Below are 22,941 nucleotides of genomic sequence, written 5' to 3' on the forward strand. Positions count from 1 at the left end.
GGGGAGACAAGCTCAAAAAATGTGCAGCCCTGGAGGTCAGGTCCCTGCTTTGGGCACTGGGGAAAGCCAGGACTGGATGCAGCCTTCCTGCATGTGCTGCCATATGGTGGGGGGACAGGGAAGACAGGAGATCTTTAACACAGTTTAATTATCATGGCATGTGTGAAATATTTCCCAGGTTTTTTAGATCTTCTTCCTTCCCAGCCTTTATACCAGGCTCCTGTACCACAGTGTAGATTTTGGGGTATGCAGTGCAGGATGCAGAGCATCACTGGAGCCAAGGTACTGCTAAATCAAATGTTTTGAAGTCCTTAACAGAAGGATGAGGTTTATCTAAAAACACAAATTATGATCGCGCATCAAAACGAGGAATCTTGGTGTGACTTTAAGAAGCTCATTTACCTCTGACTTCTGCTGGAACGTGAGTTTCTGAGTCCTAAATACTCCTTGGAATATACACATCTGCTGCTAGTGAAAATCTTCCAGTTGTTTTATGTGCTATAATACCCAGGTTTAGCCCATTCCTTTGGCATTATTTTTGTCCTTATTTTTTCTTGTAGCTCAAACCTAGCCTTGATGCTCTCAAGTAATGGCTGTCACATGAGAGACAGATTGGTCATCAAAAAGGATCACTTTGATGTCCTTCCTCTTATGATTAGAGCTCTTTGTTGTGACAAATTAAAAACAGGAATAGTGCTACCTCAGAAAAGTCCATGCCAACCTCTGCTGATGCAGACATGCTGCCAGATGCTGCTTTTGGATTTGCGTTTACTCTAAAGCATGAGATGCATGTGTGACAGGGACTTAGCCAGACATCTCCCCAGTTTATCCCTTTCCCCACATTCCTCTTTGAACTTTCTTCCTCACACCCAAGGTCTTCTTTGCATTTGCCAGCTGCCTTGACTGAGCGTGGGGTTTGCTTTGGTACTGGGAAACTCGGCCATAGCCCAGTGAGGCTGCTGGTGCTGGTACCCTCTGTTTTCAGCAGGCAGATGTGACAGGAGCCAGCTGTCCCTCCTGGAAGCCACACCTGCTGCAGTGCCTTTAAGCTTGCAATAGCTCCTGGTATGAAATACAAGAGGCAAAGTGGCCAGGGAGCAGAGATAATGTAGTCAGAGAGTTCCTCCTGGAAAAGAGGGTTTTCTTGTACTCAGAAGCATCCAATGGCTTAGAGGGAAGCACAGGGAAATGACCGTGGGAGCAAGGGAAGAAGAGGGAGAACGTGAGTTGCTGCTACCCTAAGGAGTTAAAAGGGCATTGAGAGATGAAAGAGAGATGTACAGATGAAAGAGAGAGACTCCATAAAAGGCCATGAATAAATGAAGCAGTGGACAGAATCTGTGATAACTCTGACATGTCTGAGGAAGAGAATGGCTTTATAAAAGCTTTATTTAAAAAGAAGGCTTTTAATGCAAAATGTAAAAGGGTGAGCAGTGAGGGAATGGTGTTTTGTAAATGAAAGGCAGACAAAAAGGCTGCCAGGAGAAGTCTGAATATATGCAGAGTAATAGGTCTGAATTAAATTTGTTTAATGGCACGTCAAAAGAGTTTGTTAACAGGCCCACCAGCTTTTTAATTTCTCTTTTCATATGTTTTTATATATGCCTACATATTATGGGATTCAAAAAGAGGGGAGAAAAATGGACAAGAAAAAAATTAACTAGTTTTGAAAGTGAAAGAGGATAAGAGTGATGATCCTAGAAGCTGCACTCCAACAAAGTGTATGTAGTCTTTTGCTAGATAATAAATTGGATTTTTAAAAAAATCACGTTAACATTTACGGAATTACATAAATGTTCCCAAAAAGTAATGTTGTGTTTTATAGATCAGATCATCACAGACAAACTAGACTGCTTTTAAAAATTATTGTTTTCAGTTACACGGGGAAAAAAAAAAAGCCACAAGCATTTAAAGAATATTTTATCTGTAGAGATATTAGTAAAATTGTCATTATGTTTTCAAAGCATTTTCCTCAGAATATGTATTTTGCATACCTGCGTGTGTCCATCCTATTGTTATTTTTTTAAAAAGTAAAAATATGTGGAGAACTGAAATCAAAGGCTCAGGAATGGATGTGTGGTTTCATGGGTATTATCTAATTAATGATCCAAGCAAATGGAGTAAGAGATGAGGGATTAAATCCATGGAGGTGCCTGCATTCAGTGGTGCAGACAAGAGGGGGGGTGTAGGAGAGGCAGTACCTGGGAACACGGGTTATCAGAGATACCAGCACGAAATTAAATTAAATCCTCTGCATGAAATGCTGACTAGGTTGTCTAAAAAGGATCTTGGGAAGTGGTGAACCTGTGGAAGACAAAAGAATGCTAAAGTAGGCTGGAAAATGGGTGGAAATCTGAGTAATCTGACATGACAGCAAAAAATGTGTTGCAGTGATTGCCTCTGGATAAGGACAGCAAAGAAAAGGGACTTTCTTCCCTTGAGAACAAAGAGTCTGAAGGATGTTTGTTTAAAAAAATATATCTCTTGGTGGGTTCTCACTGCTGCTGCTGGATTTGCCAGGTGTGGGGCAGAACTGCAATGCAGGTGTGCAACTGCCCATACCCACCAAGGGCACTGAGCAAAGGAGCAGCAGGGAAAAGGGAGAGCCATTCCTTCAGGTGACTGTGGTTGTCTTCATGGCATCACCATGGCATCACAGGACAAGTCACCAAATGTTTTAAAAAGCCTTTTAGCCTGGTAAATGTTGGTGGTTTTTTCCCTTTGCTTCTGGGGGTTTGAATCATTCAGTCTTATGTTTTCTATTCAGGCTTTCTCTTTGATAGTGCACTGGAAAATCTCAGGTAGAAAATGAGCAGTTTCCCATGTGCACACATGACAACAGGCACTGCACTCTAGAAAAATCAAATGTCACCAGCACTGGAAATTCGGCCCAGGATCAGGAGGAAGGCCTCCCCTCTCAGGTGCTACAAATAGTGGGTATGCTTCCAAAACGGTTCAGGAGCAAGTGGTTTTAATAGATACACGCATGAGACTTCTTTGTTGCTTTTCTTGGTTAGCCCATGCATTTGCAGATTTTTTTTCTGTGGTTTTATATCATTTCATCTGTAGATGACTAAATCACTTAAGGGCAGAATTTTGAAGATGTGTGGATGTTTATTTTCTGTCTATGAGCATTCAGATCCCCTTTTTTAAAAAACAGTAAAAAAAAAACCCTTTAGGCCAAGCTATTATGTTTCCTTCAGTCTTCACAAAACATTATCTTTGTTCTTCTAAGTTATTGGCTTTTTAAAATCTGTTGTATCTCTCATGTGTCAGACCCGAAAATAATGGCCAGTCAAGCACTTTTTCTAATTCAGAAATATCTTTCTCATTTCCTCTACCTGAGGAAGGCATGTCACCAGATAGACTTTCAAGGTCATATCCGTACTGTTGCTCCCAAAATTGTTTCTACCAAACATGGGGGGTTTTTTTCTCGTTGTCATAGCACATGCAGGTGGCCTGTCTGCTATGAAGACTGCTGGTTTGTGGCTCCCTGTGCTACACCTGCTGTTTGCCCTGTCTCACCTGAGATGGTGTTGGTATTTAGGCAGTGTTGGCCAGACCTGCATCCCTGTGTTTTGGTGCAAGAAAAGAGGGTCAGGGATGATCCACAGCCGTCTTCCAGCATTAGCCCTCACAGGGAGCCATGGGCACAGGCCTCTCCAGGCAAGAGGGATGAAGGAAATAGAACACAAACTAAGCTGGTCGGTGCAAAATTGGCAACTTCATCAAACAATACTTTGATGATTACATTTGATTGCTGTTTACCTGGGAGCCGGCTGCAGAAAGAGCAGATGGTTATAGGCAGGGTGGGACTGGGAGAAGGCCATGCAAGCTGTTCCGATGCGAGGCATGCTCAAATTCCCATCAGCAACAGAGACAGCTTGACCTTTGGTATTTTGTCAGAAGTCGTCTTTCTTTTTCCTGCACCACTGTCAGCTCAGACTCAATGTGCAGAGAAAACAGCTGAAAGACTGGAGGGACAGGTATGGAGTGTTGGAGTGTTTCTGCCTTTTATTTATTTATTTTTTAAGGCTCTCACATCCGTGCTTTTCTACAGCAGCTGGAACTGAAGAGAGGGAGTCCCTCATTCCTAGGGCTGGGGCTTGCAGTCAGCATCTGAAACTGCAAAACTCACTCCACAAGGACTGGGAGTCAGTCAGCCTCACTTGGGAAAGCTCGTTCTGTCAGCCTTTGAGATCAACCTGAGCTGTACCAGTGATATCAGTCTCAAAACCTTTCACTGGTCCATTGGGTAAAATTTTGTTTTGTAACTGAGTGAGAGGCAGCACTTTTAATGTCATTAAAGCCAAGAAGACCATGTGCTTGTGTACCAGCCCCACTGCCAGGTCTTGCTTCAGATGCCTCCCCTTGCCTCCCTTCCCTCAACTGTCTCAAAGGCACCACTGGCAGTAATGGTAAAACCAAAAATGTTGATTGTGTTGATTAAAGGTATTCATAAGGTAACAGTGGAGACCCTTTGTTTCTCCAGTTTGAACACTCTGATGAGTCTGAAGAACAAGTGAGCTGGCATTCATGCCCAGAAAAAGAATCACAGCAATTGTTTGCATTGCTTTTTTTGGAGAAGGAATATTATAACCCAAAGTTTGATTTATTAGCATTGTGCGAAGTGTGCAGTCTTTTTTTTAGTAGTACATAGTAGTAGTAGTAGTAGTAACAGAAGTCTGATTTTTTTTTTGAAGTACTGTTTTGCATCAGCAGATAGATAAAAGCTTTCTGCAACTTGTTTCATTTATCACTAGAGAGCATTTGACGCTACTGCTTCCTCCATATAAAGTAAAAGCCTTAATAAAGCAATAATAAGCTTCTATAGTTATTACTCAATTGTAATGAATGTCTAAACAAACTCACAGATGTTTTTTTAGTCTTTCATATAATGTGGGTGTATCTTATTTTCTCCAGCCTAGCCCTTTAAGCCTCCAGAATCTTTTTTTTTTTTGGTGGTTTTTTGGGGTTTTTTGTGGGGTTTTTTTTTTTTTTTTGGGTTTTTTTGGTTTTTTTTTTGTTTTCTCCCAGGAAGATCAGGTGATTAAAAAAAAAAACCAACAAAAACAACCAACCAAAAAAAAAAATCCCAAAAAACCATGTGTCAGCAGTGTGCCCAGAGCAAGTCCAGCAAAGGGCCATAATGATGATAAAGGGATTGAAGCACCTCTTTGTGGGGATGGGCTGAAAAGCTGTGAGTATCCAGCCTGGACCAGATCATCCAAGGGATCTTACTGATGTGTATAAGTACATGATGACAGGGAATAAAGAAGATGGAGCCAGGCTCTTCTTACAGGCAGATAGTGGAAAAGCTTTTCTGTTTTTTTCTTTTCCTATGAGGGTGGCAAGGCACTGGTACAGATTGCCCAGAGAGATTGTGGAGTCTCCATCCTTAGAGATACTGGAAATCAGATTGGACACTTGCTGTGGGCTCTTGCTGCCCTTGAGCTGGGCTAGGTGATTTCCAGAGTTTCCTGCCAAGCTCAGCTGTTTTACATTTCAGTGGTATCTTTGATGCAGCAAATGAGGAGACTGTTCTGTGGTTATAAGGGCACTGATCATCCTGCACACTGAGCAGCTCGGGGTGAGAGAAGACCGTCTGCTTGTTTCTGCTGCAGATCCGAGCAGCTATTAAATGATGACTTTTGCTCACTAATGACATCAAATGGGTTTTTAACATGTAAACGAGAAGAGGAAAGCAGAGTGACTTGTTGTTTGCTATGGGTTCGCCTGAAGCAAATCTCCCATGTTAAAGCACTTAAAAGCAAATACAGAATTTATGATGTGTCGGTAGGTTTTAAACCTGAATTACGTCCAGTTGTTGTAATGGCTAATAATGCAAATTATCTGAGTCATCCTCAGTGTAAAGCAGTAAATATAACTTGCACATTCAGACACACTTCTTTTTTTTTCTTTCTCTCCCCTTTCTCATTAATATTTTATCTCCCTGAAGAGATGTTTTCAACATATTATGTGCACCAGCATACTGTGCTTGTGGTATTCCTGGATGTCATTACAAAGAAGCCTGAAGACTGTACTGCTGCTCCTCTGCCTGTGACGCTAGCTTGGAAATTGCTTGGAGCAACAACAGCAAGTGTCAACAGGGAGCTGTATTAATTATTTGGAATGTGTCTCTTAAGAGGAATCAACTGCTTTTATTGCAGAACGAATATTACTTGAAATGGGAAGGTTACTCTAACTGTTATCATAATCTATGTGTCATTAACTTTCCATGTTTAGAAGAGGAGATTAACAACCCTGTAAATTGGTACAGTAAATAGATGAATTATTAAAAAAAAATGTTTTTATTATAAATAGAAGTTTCTCCATACAGTTACCTCCAAATTGCTGGAGAAGGATTGAGTTTTTAGCAGCTGAGAAACTGCATGGTGGTGTTAGGAACCAAAAAAATCTTCCACTCATTTGAAAGCAATGCTGAGCTCTGAAAAATTATATTTGTGTCTCCTGCAGGTGGGACAAACAGGTGGGATTGTGCCTCATACCATGCTTCCTTCAGAAATGGCTGTGACATAGGAACACTTGTTTCTCTTCTGAAGTGAGATTAACAGATTGAATGGGCTTGTGTGAAATTGGGTTCTCTTCCATGGCGCATATATATATATAGAGAGAGAGAGAGAGAACACATTTCAAGAGAACGTGGTGTAAAGTGTATGTAGTAGTGGTAAAGCAGGTGGAACTAAAGTTCACCAGAGTACCTGTGTCTGCAAGGAAGAAGTGAGAGATGGAAGTGGTTTCAGCTTGTCACCGGGTGCCTCCACAAATGGAAGTTCATTGTGAAAAACACAGAACAAAATACTTGTGAAGCTGTTTTTAATCCAAATGCTGTGTATTTGACTGTAGCCCTGATAGATCTGTGTAGGAAACAGCAGAACTAAACCACTTATTTGTCCACAGGGCAGGCTCACCACGGGCAAGTTTCCTACATTGCCCCACCGATCCACCTGGATTCGGATCTGGAGAGACCGTCATCCAAGGGTGAGTCAGTGGGACAGTCTCCATTCACTTGCATTCCAAACCAGCCACAGGCATGGGTGGATTTCACTCACTTCTTCACTGAGCCTCCGTGGCCAAGCTGTCACCCTCCATCCAAGGACACTCTGGGGAGCAAATTACTTCCTGCAGGAGAGATGTGTGTAGGATGACCGTGTCCCATGTGTCCCATTACATAGCTTTGAACATCCCATCACTTCACAAGGTGGTTTGCTCTCCCCACAGTTTACTCCTGCAGGGACAGGTACACCTTAGGTCCTGCCCTCTGTCTTGCACCTTTCCTTCCTAATGGTGGTGCAAAGGTACAGGGAGTTGCTGGCAGAGTGCAAAAGGGCAGATTTCCACTGCCCTTCAGGTGAGTAAAGGGTACAGATGGGTTTTATAGTGGTTCAAGCCCATATTCAGTCCTCATTGCTGTTGCTTGAGGGGTTTTTTTTCCTAGACTTGGTGAGATGTTCATTACAGAGGATGAATTAAATTTTAGTTGGGCTGATTGCCCCTGGGAGTGATGCTAGTAGCCAATATGTACAGAGTAAGTCCAGAATAGCCTTCTAAGACAGGTACCTGGCTTGACTGGTGCAAATAAAGTAATATGAATGCGAGCCCTTGATTTCTCTGCCCCGTTTGGAGAATTATTCCCTAATGCTGAGCCCCCAGTGTTTGCCCCTGAGGCCTGGGGAAATGAGGTTGTCCCCAAAGCAAGCATATGTGGTGGTGCAGACTTCTTACACCTCCCTTTGCTCCTTTTGGTTAGGTTGGCCAATATTCAGGTATGATATTGAAGTAAATAGCTTGTTCTTCTTGGAACAGATGATAGCAAAGCAAAAATCATACAGGATTATGAAGGGATTTCTTGGTCAACTCTGCAACTGAATATTAACATTAAACCCAGGGAATGTTGTGGAAAAAAAGAAGGGGAGGAAGAGGACAGCCAAAGTGCAATAGCATGGAGATATTCTTTACCTTAGGTTTGGGTTTTTTCCCTTTTTCCCACTCTTCAAAGGGTGCTACACTGGCAGAAAGAGTACCAAATTGACCTGTGTGGTGATTGTCATCATTCTGCCACAGCACTTGAAGGCTGTTGATGTGTGTTTGTGTGTGCACGTTTCTCTAACTGGTCTTAATTGAAAAATGGGAGGTGGAGCCATGTGCTGGGTGGTGTGAGGATGCCAGATTCACAGTTCTCTCTCCAAATCTGGTCTTGCCATGAGTCAGGCTGGTCGTGCACAATCTTCTGGCAGTCCACAACCTCCATGTAGCTTTAAGTGAAATACCCTGGGATTTAACATGTGCATTTGAGATCGTCAACTTCTTCTAAGTCATTTGAAAACCTCCAGTTCCGTGGTAAAATTTACTGCCTTGCTTTTACGGCAGAGCACTCTAGTGAGGCAGAGACAGTTATGACTTGCAGGACCTTCTTGCTCTAGTCTGTCATTGAGGCGATGAATCAGAGCTTACTTAGAATAGGACAATGTAAATCCTTGCCTTGGCATCTGAACAGGCTATAGGAAATTGAAGGATGCTGGAGCAGCAGCAGGACAGAGCATCAGTGTCTTGCTTTCTCCAGGCTGCAAGAGCTAAAGACTAACAAAACTCTTCAGTGATCTGCTGTTCATGAGGGCAGAGCTACCTCCACAAGATAAATGGCAGTGCCACCAGGAGCAGGGCAACGTGGGTCAGGCAGAACAGTTGCAGTGCTTTCAGAGAGGGTAAAATAGAGTTTATCCAACATAAACTGCTGCACTGACAGCTTTCACAGGGCCTCCACTGCCCTGGTTGAGAGATCTTAAAGAAGGCACTGCTCATGGTGGAAGGACTGGTATTACTGCTGCTGTGTTCTGGTAAAAGGACTTGAATACTCTTGTGTAACTTGACAGGAGAGGGCCAGAGAGAAAGCCAGCTCTGGAGGCATCAATCCATTAGCTGGTGACTAGGGGCTGTTAAAAACATAGTAATTGGCACTGGCTCCTGCGGAAGCAGCAAGGCTTTCCTCTGGCCCTGGGATGTGGGATGTGTAGCTCTGCTGCCTCATATCTAGTCTCAGCATCCAAAATCCATTAGAGTATTGTGATTTTTTTTTTTCCCCCTAAGTATATTAGGCTTATAATTCCTTTTGTTTGTCTGCTTTTTCTGACACCTTAGGACATGCTTGGGTCACGTTCCAGGCTTCATCCAGAAGAGCTGTTTTAAACAAAGGAGTCAAAAACACCTGTCCTTAAGCTTGAGTTCCTCCACATTTCCTGTAGCTATATCTCTAAAATCTGAGCAGCATTATGACAGTCAGCATAAACCATTAATGCTTCTGGCTACTCCTTTGACACTCTTCATTTTGCCTCTGTGCATACCCTTTCACTAAGCTGAGCACCAGGTTCAGGCCAACTTTGCACTCAGAGTGGCAAAAAGAAGCAGCCACCCTACAGTTTTAATTGTAATAAATGGAAATAGAACCTGGGTAGGATGCTTTAAGAGAAGCATCTTTCCTTCCTGTATTATCAAAAAAAGATACAGCTTTAGTGCTCCTGTGGGTTTATGCAGTTGCAATTCTCAGCTGACAGATTTATTTGTAACTGCCTCTTCCTTCTCCTTTTTAAAAATTTTATCACTGGTGACATTTACACACATTGTTTATGCATGCAGGGGATTTTTACCTGCCTTTCAGAGTCCTGACGCTGGTGGTGAATAGAGTATAAACTGCAGTAGTTTACTAGTACATTAGTGTCACTGTGCATTACAGGGTAATTACTCTGAGCCACTGCTCTGTGCAGCCACCCAGTAATGACACTGTACATCACTGAATAGAAATGAAGCTTTGAATCAGCATTTTTCATCAAGACACCTCTTAGTCCCCACCCGCTTTTTAATTTGAGGCTGTTGTGAAATTAGTTCTGTGTATGAAGCATTGTTAACTACCATTTTTACACCTCCTTTCAATCCAACAATTTGGATGTGACTACATTATTTTTATGCGAGTGTTTACAACTTCTCTTACAGAATAATTCCAGGCATAGCTGAGACTTTAGGTTGTGATATTACAGACTGAAGATTACACCTGTGTTTAAAAATGGTTACTGACAATAGCAAGGAGTTTCATAGATGAGAGTCACACTGATACCCTGGCTTAGAAAGGGATTTTATAGAATTATCATATATGGCAATAAATTAAGTTAAAAGTTTATACTCAAATTCTGCCAGGCACTAAAACACAGTAAAGAAGTGAATTAAAAACACCAAATATGTTCACTAAAATAATTTATAAAGCTGTGTGGAATCAGATTTTAACCTATATGTAGAATGATATTGAACTTGAAATGCATGTCTGGCATTTAAAGGTAGGCAGCCTGAGAAGCTCACCTGCCCTGTTGAGCTGATGTTTTGTAAAGCTTTCCTTCTAAGCTGAAGTCCAGAGAGTAGTAGTTATCTTGGAGATTGTTATGCTTGAAGTCAGAACATTTCCTAAACACTAACTGATAAGCAAAACTCTGGACTGGTCCCCAGTTCTGGAAATAAATAGCAAATAAAGGAGGCACAGGAAGTTCTTACCCTTCTGTGCAGATTTCTCTAGCCAGGGAGGTTGTTATGGCACCATGTTAAGGCACTGTGGGAGGTTTTCCTGTAAAACTCAGTTATCAGCTTCATATTCCATAAACACAGAATCTGGCCCTAGTCCTTAGACAGCACGTCAGGAAGCCAGAGGTTTTGCTGGGTTTGCACCTTTCTTTTCCATCTTAGTGGAAGATGTCCCTTTGTGCTTTCTTTCTTCAAAACCCAGATCCATTCTGCCATTATTTCCCCCCTTTGCATTTGCAGTTCTCTGAGGGAGAACCTTTCCTGACCAGCAGAAGCACAATGAACTCCTATAACCAAAAATAGAGTAGGCTTTTTGTAAGTATGCATTCTGGGTTTTATTTATTGTTTTTTTTTCCCCTCCCAAAGGTCCCGAGAGGGTCGATGGCTTTGCAGATGATGTAGGAGGATCTGACAGCTGGGCTTATTGCACAGCCCCAGTCCTCCTTGCCAGGTCCAGAGGAAGGGGGGCGCGGGGCAGCGGGGCCCAGTGGCGCTCCTTGCCTTAATTCGAGCTGACACGCGGGGTCACGGATCCCGTGCTCACCAGGCCCCGAGACACCAGCTTGCCTGCCTCTCCCTCCCCTGGCCCAGCGCTCAGAGGAGTGCTGTCCAGGACGCCCTACTGTGAGCCAGTGCTGGCCAGGCACCTTCTGTTTCCAGGCTTTTTCATTTTCTGATGGAGTTCCCCTGGGGAAGGCATTCTCTCAGCTCAGGAGTCCTTTTGCAGTGCCCCTCTGCTTTACGCATCCTGCTCCTTCTGAGTTAGCTATGTTTCCAGCTTCTTAAGGCAATATTATTTTCCTCACATCATTGAGGTGGAAGAGTCCAGGGGAGAGGCTAATTTGATGTCTTTAAGCCAAGAAAAGATCATGCAGGGAATGCTGTTTGGGGTCTCCTGTGCTCAGGACCCTCATTACTTTTTCCCTGTGCAATTCTGGGGTGCCGTATTGTGTCCTGCTCTTTCTTGGTCATGTACTTTGGTTTTGCTCAGCTTTATTTCAAGGATAACATCTCTCAGTCCCTTTGTGACTGCCCTGAGCCCACTAGAGCATCCCCCTCATTCCATTATGGGGTGTGAGTGCACCACCCTGTTATCCCATGTGGCTTTTAGGAAAGCAGTGTGTAAGAGGCATGCAGGTAACTGGTGTTGCACCCCTCAGGTGGAAGGGAGGTGACTGTCACCACACCTGCACCATCAGTGGAAAGGTTTTGCAATTACTACAAGCCTCATGTGTACTGTGAATTTGCAGCTGCCTTGTTTCAAAGTCTGGTTTTGAGTCTGTCTGCAGAGATTTGTTTGTGGTGTTCCTTTGCTGTTTGTTTGCTTCTCATTTGAATTCTGGTTTTTGGGTTTGTTTTTTTTTTTTTTTTTTCTCCTTGTGATAGGCAGCTTCATTCAAGGCTGGATATCCATCTTCAAACAGATCAGCATTGCAATGTGGTGGGTTTTGTGCAGGGTGGTAGATGTGGATGCAGGAGGATACAGGAATCTACTGCCAGATATGGAGCTTTTTTGGGTCCTGAAAGTGATGACAGGATGGATAAGCTCTGATACAGTTCTTTTCTCAGTTTTATGTAGAGCTCTCCAAAAGTCTCCCATTGTGGCTCAGGTCTGTACTGTGATGTCCACCTTTCTGGATTACACTGATACTCCTAAGGCAGACAGCTGCTTTGACGTGAGCCAGGCTCTATATTTATTAATTTGTCATAGGTATCGTGTGGGGCTAGCAAGTATCACAACCAGAACTCCTGGAAATCTTGCAGCCAGCCTGTACTTCTCCTGTTTGTGTGTTGCCATCAGTGAGGTCCCACCTTGCATCCTGCAGCTCTCCACAGTCAGAAAGAGTTAATTGCACACCACTCACCCGTTTGGGTTTTCACTGCGGTGCTGAACTGTTGCTCTGATTTCTCTGGAATGTGTGTTTTCACTGCACAGGAGCACCTTGGGGCATTGCTGTTTATTTATAAGATAACAGCATTTGCTCTAGCAGAAAGCTGGAGCTAACAAAGTCTCTCAAAGAGGAGTGTGAACTCCTGTGTGCTGGTGGAAACTGTTCAAAGTATTGACACTATTTAAGGATTTTGGGGAAGAGGGAAAGAACAGTCTTGAGTGATAGTGAACAGCTTTTCCATTATTCTTAGTCATTTGAAAAAAAAAAAAAATTAAAAGGGCACTTTTTAAGAAGCTTCTTTTTACCAGCTAGTTAAGGCCTTGTAAAGGAGTTTTGCTATGGAGATCAGCCTGAACTGTGATTTAAAGATGCCTTGAGATGTTACTCCTTGTAGGCCGTTTGAAGCCACTGTATGACCTGATAAGCTCAAAATGGATGTGAGAAACAGTGCTCACTCTTTGAGATTTTTTTAAAAGTTTAATAGGGGATAAAAAGGGACAAATACCAGCATTGGGGTGTTTTTGGTCATGGGCAAAAAAACACACCATTAGCTTAAAACAATGTTCTCTAGACACTGTTACATTACAGGGGGTAATATTCATAAGCATATTCATAAGTATAATCAGATATATAGAATCATATATATAATCAGATATTCCTGTGAGTTTAGGGGTTCCATTAATTATTTTGCTTGGTTTTAACCTTTTACTTGTCTGCATGCTATCCTTCAGATGAAATCAATGTATTTTATTTCTTCTCGTGGCTCCATCCTGTTGTTTTTACACTCCCTGAAGAGTCAGTAAATTCTTCTCGTGGTGTTCTGGTTTTTGTCACTGGTATCTTATCATAAGATAGTCCACAAATGTGAGGAACCACCTAATGATCTTACACTATTGTCTGAGTTAGTTACATGAATAAAAGCATTTTAACATCACATAGTCTCTATTTTAATATTATGCTACCACCTAAGATATATTTATCAAACTACTATTCATGTACACTATACGGTGCATACATAAACTGACAGATTATACTGTACCAAAAAGCAGTTAAAAGGAAATATAAATTGTACCATACCAAAATCTTTGTGATTAATAATGATATGCAAAAGCTAATACATAAATGCAAAAGCCAGTACTATATTGTCATTTATGACAATGGACATGGACATGCACCCAGGAGATTCTTTTGGCAGTGGCTTTCGTTTTCCGCTGCGCTGGGTTTTGCCACTTGCCATCAGTGGTGGAGGTTTTAACCCACCTGACAGTGGCAACAGCTGGAAAGTAGAGTCAGCTATGGTGGTGCACCCTCAGGCATCACTAATCTAAAGTGAATGTCCTATTACCAGCATGAAAAAAAGCTGTTGAACCAGTTCAATGTGAAAAGAAGAGTGTAGTGCTGCATACAGCATCAGACCCTTTCTCAAACTTTTTTTTTTCCTTTTCTGCCAGACTAATTTTTGGCTACACTTCTCTTCCTGAAATATTTATAGGGCAAATAACTGTTTTAAATGAGCAGATGGGGGAGACATAAGACAAGCTGTTAAATTAATAAACATGTGTGGTGCTTTATCAGTAAGGGAGCCCATTTTGGCATTTCTTCTGGATGATTTGTATGGCCTATCACCATTGCACCTGGTGCAGGGACAAGAAATGGGCACTTAATAACCAAACAATGTGCAAACTCCTTCCATTATAACTTCATTATGTCAGATATAATCGTCTATAACTAGATGTCAAATACATAATTTATATCCAGCTCCCCTGTGGAATAGTGGGCATATGAATGAATGGTCCCATTAATGGGAAGGAACTTTTACTGTAACTTTTCCCCTCCTGGTACATGGTCCATTTTGTCATCTGGTATTAATTCTGAATCATTTCAGGTCTGCAGAAAAATGCCTGTTATATTTATATTTGTGTAATGGGAGAAGATGGCAAATAAATCATACGAGAGATCAAATTTCAGGTTCACTGATTTCCTAAGCCACATGCCTGTGTGAAAGAGACTAGGATTGGTCTGCAGTTTGGTCTTTGATTGAGAGGCAAAACTGGCCTTCATTTTACACATCCAGAGATGTTGAAAAGGCACATGATGTGAGGTAGCACTTCCTGTGGGAGCCCTCTGCCAGAAGGAGCTTAGCCCCTGGAAAGCCAGGATTTGCCACTGCAGCCGTGCTGCTGGCATCCTTTGCTGTGTTTTGTATCGTCTCTTGCTCTGTGTCATGTAGGGCTTATCTAGAGAAGGGCTCCATGACGTAACTGAAGTGTGTCATCATCACCTGGAAGGGTGGAGGATATGAAAACCCTGTTTTTCTAGAGGATTCTTCTGGAAACGTATGGGTGTGTTGGAGTGGGACATAGTATCCCTGTTGTTCAGTGGAGGGCTTGTGTATATTCACAAATAGGTACAAATTCAAAGGACCAGGTTGGCAAAATTGCCTTCTATACCTTTTTATTATTGTTGTTCTAATATGTGATACTGTTATAATGTGTTATCGTGTATAATGATCAGGGGTCTGAAGCAGCTCTCCTATGAAAGCAGGCGTTGTTTGTTCAGCATGGAGAAGGGAAGGCCCCCAGGAGACCTTCCAGCACCTTCAGTGGGCCTACAAGAAAGATGGGAACAAACATTTTATCACAGCTTGTTGCAGTAGGACAAGGGATAATGGCTTTAAACTGAAAGAGAGATGAGAAACAAATTCTTTCTTGCGGGTGTGGTGAGGCACTGGCACAGGCTGCTCAGAGAAGCTCTGAATGCACCATCCCTGGAACTGTTCAAGGCCAGGTTGGACGGGGCTCTGAGCAGCCTGGTCTAGTGGAATGTGTCCCTGCCCATGGCAGGAGGGTTGGAACCCAATGGTCCTTATGGTCCCTTCCAGCCCAAACTATTCTATGAGTTTGATTTCTGTTGCTGTTATTTTATACTATGTGGATGATATATTCACAGAAAACAAATCACCTTTACAGAAGAAATGTTAAAAATGTAAAAAATGACAAGTTAATGACAAGTTAGGAGCAGCAACTTCTAAAGACCTAGGCTATCCAGTGTTGTAGTTTGTCTGTCTTGCAGTAAAATGCAGAAATACAGTTTATCATGTTCTTGTAGAAGTTCATCAGCAGATGAACTGCTGTAGAAAGGCAGGCAAATGATTTCCCATACAAGCAAATCATGTAAGGCTCAGACATACTACTCTTGACAGCATTGAGTCAAAGAGTTTTGTGTTTATTTGATGGCTCTTCAGCTGTGCAGTGGAATTTTCTGTAGGTAAGCAGGTGGGTTTTTTTTGGTTTTTTTTTTTTTTTTTTTTTTTACAGCACTTGGCTCTTGTATCATCTTTGGCCGAATAAGGTATTATTGGAAATGAGAGATTTCCACCAGAGACAGTGATCTGATGTTTTATAAAATATCTGGATTTCAAGCCTTTTTTGGCCCCTGGATTTCCTCAAAGTAGATTGTTGAGGGAATCCTAGTTTGTTGCACGGAATCCTAGGGAGGTGATATAATCCATTCAGAGGGAAAGTTATACCTGTGATTTGTATACCTCACTTTTAAAAAGTGCTTTTGGAAATCCCAGCCTTAATAAATGCTTACTAAATACTGATTTACTGATTATGGAACACCATGCTAAGATTGTAACTTGGCTCCCTCATAAGAGTCCTCATATTTTATGATTTTCAGCCAAGTAAATTTGGCTTGAAAACCACAGTGTTTGCTCAGAAGAGAAGGACTGCTATCCTCTAGTTCCAAATGGTTTGTTGCTGCCTTCAAATTGGCTTGATGTAGTTTGTTCTCCATGAAAGCTCACAAGAAGCAGTATCTGAAAGATCTTACTGCTTGTAAGAACAGACACTGAGGTTGATTAGCTGTAATTATAAGGGCTAGAGGGCCAGCATGCATGAGGGTGCAGCAGCCGTGGGGCTGTTGGCCAAGATGCTTTCAGGGATGGAGAAAAACAGCTGGACTTGGGGCAGGAAGAAGACTTTGCTCTTACCCAGCCAGGGATACTGGGGTTTTTGCAGATAGGTACAGGGAAAGGCTTAGAGATTAAATCATTCTAATTAGCGGTAATTCACTGCAGCTGTTTGTTTTGTTAGGCTTTTTTTTCAGAAAATTGCTTGGGCTTTCTTCTTTATAAAATGACCACAACTGTGGATGCTCTCATGGCAGTCTCCCCTTTAGATTTTCTCAAAGTCCTGGTTTCGTGTTTATCTTATTATGAGCACTGCTTTCCACAGATGAGTGTGTGTGTGACTGTATTATGCCTACAAATTTACTAGCAGACATGCAGCAAAATAACACTGTTACTGAGTAAACAATTACATTTCATTTTCAGGAATAAAAGGGAATGTGTGCCCATAAATCTTCTTCTAAATAATCTGTGTTGGAGAGTAAAAAGAAGATGAGGTTTCTAAATTCATGAAGGCCCTTCACAGTGGAATCCTGTGTGCCACTGAAGTGGAACAAGCTTATTTATATTTTATTGTGCTTCTAGATCAAGCTGTATTATTATGGGCTACATTCCCCTGACATTATAGCTGTTGCTAAGGAAGAGGTACATTATGTTAATATTTTGTGACCATAACTATGCAGGCTGGGTTATGTACATTGAAGAAGTTGGTGTGAGGGGAGAAGTTAATGCACCATTTTGATTAGAGCCTCCTCAGATTGTTGCTCACATTTAGAAGCAAAAACTAAGCTTGAATTTGAGAATAATTCACACAGAAAATGGGAGAAAACCAAACAATTGAAACAATTTGTTCACTGAACTTTAAAATTGCTCAGCAGTTGGAATCTGGAACCAGTACTGCTAAGAGGGAATCTGGCAGAAGCAAGCTGAATGCTTTTACCAAACACGTACAGTGAAGAATTTCACAGCTTCCTCACGCCTTAATGTGTTTGGATCATGTAAACAGAGAATTCTCCTTAATTCCTATTTCCTGACCATTTCCAGTGCTGGTGTCTATTATGTGATTTTGCTACTTTCTCATTCATTTAGCTTGATTCACTAGGAGCCTGCAGTGTGGCCAACACCATACACCAAGTAAAATGGTAAATGATGGATTAGCTCCAGTGCATGGAGTTAGAGAAAAGGCCAGAGTCCTGGGCAAGATACCGATGTCCATGCTGGTTATTTTAGCAAATACACTCTACAGACTGTATTGATAAGCATTATGAAAATGTTTACACAACAAGTAAAATAAACAAGGAAGGATTTTGGCATTTCTCCTAAAGGAACGTTCTGAACTGAGTCTCCCCTTTCAAAACTGTTTTCTCATTAATACTGCTGCCAAGGCATGAAGCAACCACAGAGGAGTGGGTAGGAGCTCGCCTCAATTCTGCTGTGCCTTGCACCTGATTCAGCCAGGACAGTATCCTCAGGACCATTCTCAGGGTTATCATGGTCACGGCACCTGAAATAGATAATACTTGCCGTGTATTACTGCCTCACATTTTCAAACATTCAGTGCAACAGAGCTGGGTTTGCACCTGGATCAGGTGGGTGAGGCTCATCCCCTGCTAATCTCATCTCCTAAATCCAGGGGTGCTGAGCACACAGGTCCACCCAGCTGAGATCACTCCTGTTTGCCAGAGCTACAGCAAGCAATGATCCTCAAGTAAGGCAGGGAAACCCACTGGAGGCTTGCCAGCATCCCAACTCTGTTAGTGCTTTTGAACATCAGCTTCAGCCTCTGACCCTGCTGTGATGAGCACAGCAGCCTTTCCTACCTTTATCCTCACTGTCCTTTTTGCTTACACCTTGTGCAGTGTGATTTTGTAACCCTAAACAAGGCTTTAGGAAAGTTAATATTACCTTTTCCTAGCTAAGGCGGCAATAATTTATGTTAGACCTTGTTGCATGCACCTGGTCATAAAATCCTTCTGGAAGCTAAGGTGCCTGGCCTGGGAAGTGTCTCTTGGGCAAATTAAACACAGTCTGAGACAAGTGCAGGGTGGAGGAGTGAGAGGAAATGGAGTAGTCAGACCTGAGAGTGAGTGTGTGCTTCATGCTGGAGGTGTGTGTTGCAAAGAAAAAAAATTGGAGGAATAAAGAGTAGCAGGGGTTAGAAACAGGTAGCAGGGTCTGTGCACAGAGGATGGACATGGAGAGCTTGTTGAGCAAGCTGCATGGTTTAGAGTAGAGGAAGGCAAGATGGCATAGAAAAAATTGGGGGGGGGATTTTAAGAAGATTTTATGTATAGAGAAATTTAAAATCCTTTAGCTTTAGACAATTGAGACTTTCACTGCCTCCAGCAACTATGCACAGACTAATCACCATAACATTTATATTCCTGCTTTCCTACTCCAGGCACCTATTTCTATCTGCTTGCTTCTTTCCAGCTTTTGCTCTGAGCTGCTGCAATTTAACAGCAAAAATCCAGATATTTCCTTCATTATCATTAACTACTGTCCTCCTAGCAGTAATATAGAACTCAGCCTAAATGTCAAGAGCAGCTTAGTATGCTCATCCATTTTTGGAATGGGTTGAAGTCTCCTTATCCTGGCCACCCAAATCTTCAGCTCCTGTCCCTTTCAGATTGGTGTGGCTGTGCCTGCTGGCTCCTGAGGCCATGGCCTGGGATATTAAAAGTCTGTCTTCTCCCCATAATCCACCCATGGTTTTAAAAAGTGTCCCCTTACAGCCTAAGGTGTGTGCTTATCTTCACAGGACATTGCTCCTCACATTGTGTTTGGTTAAATAACCACGCCTTGGTGTAGATATTTTGCGTATAAGCTGACAGGGTTGACATTGTGAGTATTTTGCAATCATTTGTTTAATTAGCTGAAGCTCTCTGGGGAGAAGGATATGAAATGGCATACTCCCAAAGTCTAATTTAAATCTGTTTTGCTTATTTTTTTTTTCATGGAGGGCTTGTAATGCACAGCATTAAAAAAGGTACAAGTGAATGGAAAGCAAGAAAAACCCTTGTGTTGATGGGCAGTGCCTCAGCAACAAAATCGTGCAAATACAGAAAGGAAATTGGATTGAATAAAATGACCTACAAGAGGAAAAAATGGAAAATGGAATTAAGTCTGTGCAGCTGTCTTGTCTTTTTTTTTTTTTTAAACCTGTACTTCCTCTCTGTTTTCTTTTAGTGCAATGCTTAATTAAGCTTCTCCTTTGTTTGGAGGTTAATTCCTTTTCTAATCTACAGCTATTTGTACAAAGGTGTTCATTACGGGAGTGAACAAAGGCTGGAGACAGGAGAGTGGCAGGGAAATGGGAAGAGATTTTTTTTTTTTTTTTTTTCTCACAGTGAAATCTCAGGGCCTTGCCTTCATCTGCAGTACTCCTGTGTCAATTCTCCTCCACTTGCTGCTTCCAGTGAAATGGTTCCTGGGGGCAGCTGAAGGTTCTGCTGCAGCACCAGGGCTGTGCTGTCCTGGCTGCTCACTTAATGCACTTAATTAGAGACCTCTCTGCTGAGGCAGACTCTCAAACTCTTACCTGACTTATACATAATGACGACTGGTTTCTTTTTGATGCTTACCTGCCCATGGAAATCACTAAAAAATTAAGATCCTAAATATTTAATGAGATCCAATGCCATCTTCTTGAGTCCCCCGTGGAGCAGTGAGTTCCTGCAGATATAGTCACAGCCTGTCCTCATTGCTCAGGATAGGCTCTCCTGCTTGCTGGCATCACAGTGGTCAGAGTACTTGAAGTCTCTGGTCTTGCTGTAGTGTTTGTAGAGCACACATTAATCATATAAACGTGTTTATGTTGCAGGAAATTGGGGGAGTGATGCTAAATTTTGCTGCTGAGCTGAGGTGCTGGGGAGCAGGCAACAGTGATGGAGTAGGGACCAGCCCGCCACAGGGCTGTCAGTCTGTCTCTATTGCTTCTTGTGCTTGCCCAGGCACATGGGAGTGAACACAAGAGAAGAGCTAAAACAGCTTTTAGAGGCATTCTGTGATTCCTAAAGCAATGACAGAATGCCCCAATAGTTAAAGCAGGATCCCTCTTACTTGGGCAGTCCTGGTAGGAGCAATGTGACCAGTCCCATCTCCAGGCATTGCTCTGCCCACACAGTCCTCAACCTTCCTGTGGCATGGTTTTAATAAAGGGCTGCTCCTTCCAAACAGTGGGGAAAGCTGGGCAAGGTCTAGGAGCCACTGCCTGCTGTTGGGAGACCAGATTTTATTTTTACATTTCCTCGTGGAAATTAGTAATGTCATACACTCACACATATATCTAGTTTCTGTAAAAAGTGATTTTTTAACTGTGGCACCCCCTAACCTTGTGGCTGTTTTTCTCATGTACTATTCTGAGTAATGGGAAATGGTGTTTTGTTTCTGTAGAACCTCTAGGTTTGAAGGGAAAGAGAAAAGGCAATTGCAGAGCTGGGCAATTATTGCTGGCGCAGTGTAATTAATGTACAAATATTTCCAAAAGCAGCAGCTAATGACAGAAATACATGTCCTGTCCTTTTCATGCAGAAAAGAAATGGATTTATATTTCAAAATGGTTTTTGTTTGTTGCACTCTCTAGGCACCATTGTTGATAATCTGCACACACAGGTAAAATATTTTGCACTTTTTGACATTTATTTTTTTTAAGAAGAATTGTCAAGATGAGAAATGGCACAAATGGCTCAAGGAGTATTGACTTTTGCAATCAGTAGCTAGTGAAATTAACATCTTCCTTCTGTTCTCTTTGTGCAGACAATTATAAATTAGATTCAGAAAACATGTTCCCAGAGGCGTGGGTTTGGGTTTAAGAGAACACTGGCATGAGAAGGAGGGAAAATATCTTAGCACAGAGCGTTTTACCCTCATTTGTAGGTGGCTCAAAGCTACAAGCCTTAAAAAAAAATTAATAGAAGAGGAAAGGAAGAAAAATGTGGGTGGAAAAGCAACACAGGGCAAAACAAGAGGCTGTTGAATTCAGTTGTGCAAGAGGTGCTGGGAAAATAGAGAGCACAGTGTATGAGCAGTGAGAATGGGGGAACTCCATCCTCAAGGTTCTTCTATCCATCAAAATAGTGCCTTTGAGCATTTCCAAACAGAGGTAGAAAAAGCAGAGCAGAAGGGGCTCCTAGTGACAAACCCAAGCTGCACTTACAGTCCTGGGGTTTTGCCATAGCCAGATCCCATCAGGGGTGTGGTAGTATTTCTAGGGTGTTTTTTGATCCCCATTTCAAGCCTGATCTCCAACATATTGTCCACTTACAGCCTCTTCCCAGAGGCACTGATTGTCCCTGGAGTGGTGCAGCATAGAGAGTGCTCTGTGAGCACCTCAGAGCTGTTAGTTGAATCTTTAGCAAACCCAGTTTCTGCCCCAAAATCCCCACCATGTGCCCAGAGGGCCTCAGTGCATAAACCTGCATCTCTTGGACTCGGATGCCAAAGAAATGTAAGTAACAGCAACTTTTATTGACCGTAATTACACTTGAATTAACTAGATGCCTGTGTAGTTGATGGCTCCTGCAGCCTGACATCCCTCCTGCAGCACTGGAAACCTCATTGCTTTGCCTCACAACACTTCCTATGCCAGAAAGCTTCAGAGGGCACAGCTCTCTTGGCATAACTCTAAAATAACTTGGCAAGTAAGCTCCGGAGGCTTAAACTCTTGTCCCAGCTGGGATACATAATGATCTAGCTACCTGCTTCTTTGATCTTCCCTTTGTTCTCTTTTTTTCACAGAGCTATCATTTGTTCATACACACCCCCCTCAAAAAAAAAAAAAAAAAGGAGAGAGGCAGAAATAGAAGGGAAAAGCAAAAAAAGGAATAGGAGAACAAAAAAGGATTGAACACACTCCCTGCAATCGGCAGGCAAGGCTGAGATGCAGCCTTGGCTCTGCTCTTTGTGTCCTCAGGGTGGTAGTGCAGCTACTGCTTCCCCATGCACTGCCTTGCCCGGCTGGCAGGGAGGAGGAAGCACATCCTGACGTTTAATTTGCTGTTCAGAGGTTTGTTGTACCTACATCCCTGTGTTTAAATGACACGGATGCATCTGCTCGTGAGCTTTGTTTCCTTAAGCTCTGTCAGGGTCGCCGGGATGAGTAGCGAAGGGGGCGGGTTTGAGACTGAACTAGATGAGAGGGTTTGGAGTTGGGGACTGCAAATCACTGTGAGATCAGAAAGGATTTAGCAAAAATTTCTTCTGCCACTATTGCAGCCTCAGGGGATGAGCAGCTTCTGTGGGCAGCTAGGTGGGTGAAGAATAAAGAAACAAATGTACAGGCAACTTTTACTAGATCCAAAGAAACTAAGATTTTTTTTTTTTTTCTTCTGTGTCCAATTAAAGACCAATGCAGTTTATCAGAAATCTATAAAGAAGCTGCTATTACTGACTGGATAACTGAGAGTTTTTCATGCAGCACTTTTCAAAAAGGCAAAGGAACTTCACACAGTTCCATCAGCAGCCACAAGCAAGAATGAACCACTGCGTAGTTATTGAGGCTGCATCCCTCAATGCTTCTTTTGTCCTTAAATTTCTTTTGTTGGGGTTTATTCA

The 22,941-nt window shown here is 42.4% G+C and overlaps 1 protein-coding gene across 26 annotated transcripts in view; it reads left to right on the top strand.

The window, feature by feature from the left end:
- ADGRL3 (adhesion G protein-coupled receptor L3) overlaps positions 1 to 22,941 on the top strand; it is a 489,498-nt gene that overhangs the window by 339,892 nt on the left and 126,665 nt on the right. For 25 of the 26 annotated variants that reach the window (XR_010360855.1, XR_010360854.1, XM_064416867.1 and 22 more), the window contains one exon: positions 6,922 to 7,002. The exons of the other annotated variant lie outside the window; for it this stretch is intronic. Coding sequence is in view for 23 of the 25 variants with exons in the window: in XM_064416867.1 (XP_064272937.1) it covers positions 6,922 to 7,002 (81 nt within the window). In the remaining 2 variants the exon portion in view is untranslated. The remainder of the gene's footprint in view (positions 1 to 6,921; positions 7,003 to 22,941) is intronic. 26 annotated transcript variants of the gene reach the window in all.

This window comes from Passer domesticus, chromosome 4, assembly GCF_036417665.1.
Source record: "Passer domesticus isolate bPasDom1 chromosome 4, bPasDom1.hap1, whole genome shotgun sequence".
NCBI lineage: Eukaryota > Metazoa > Chordata > Aves > Passeriformes > Passeridae > Passer > Passer domesticus.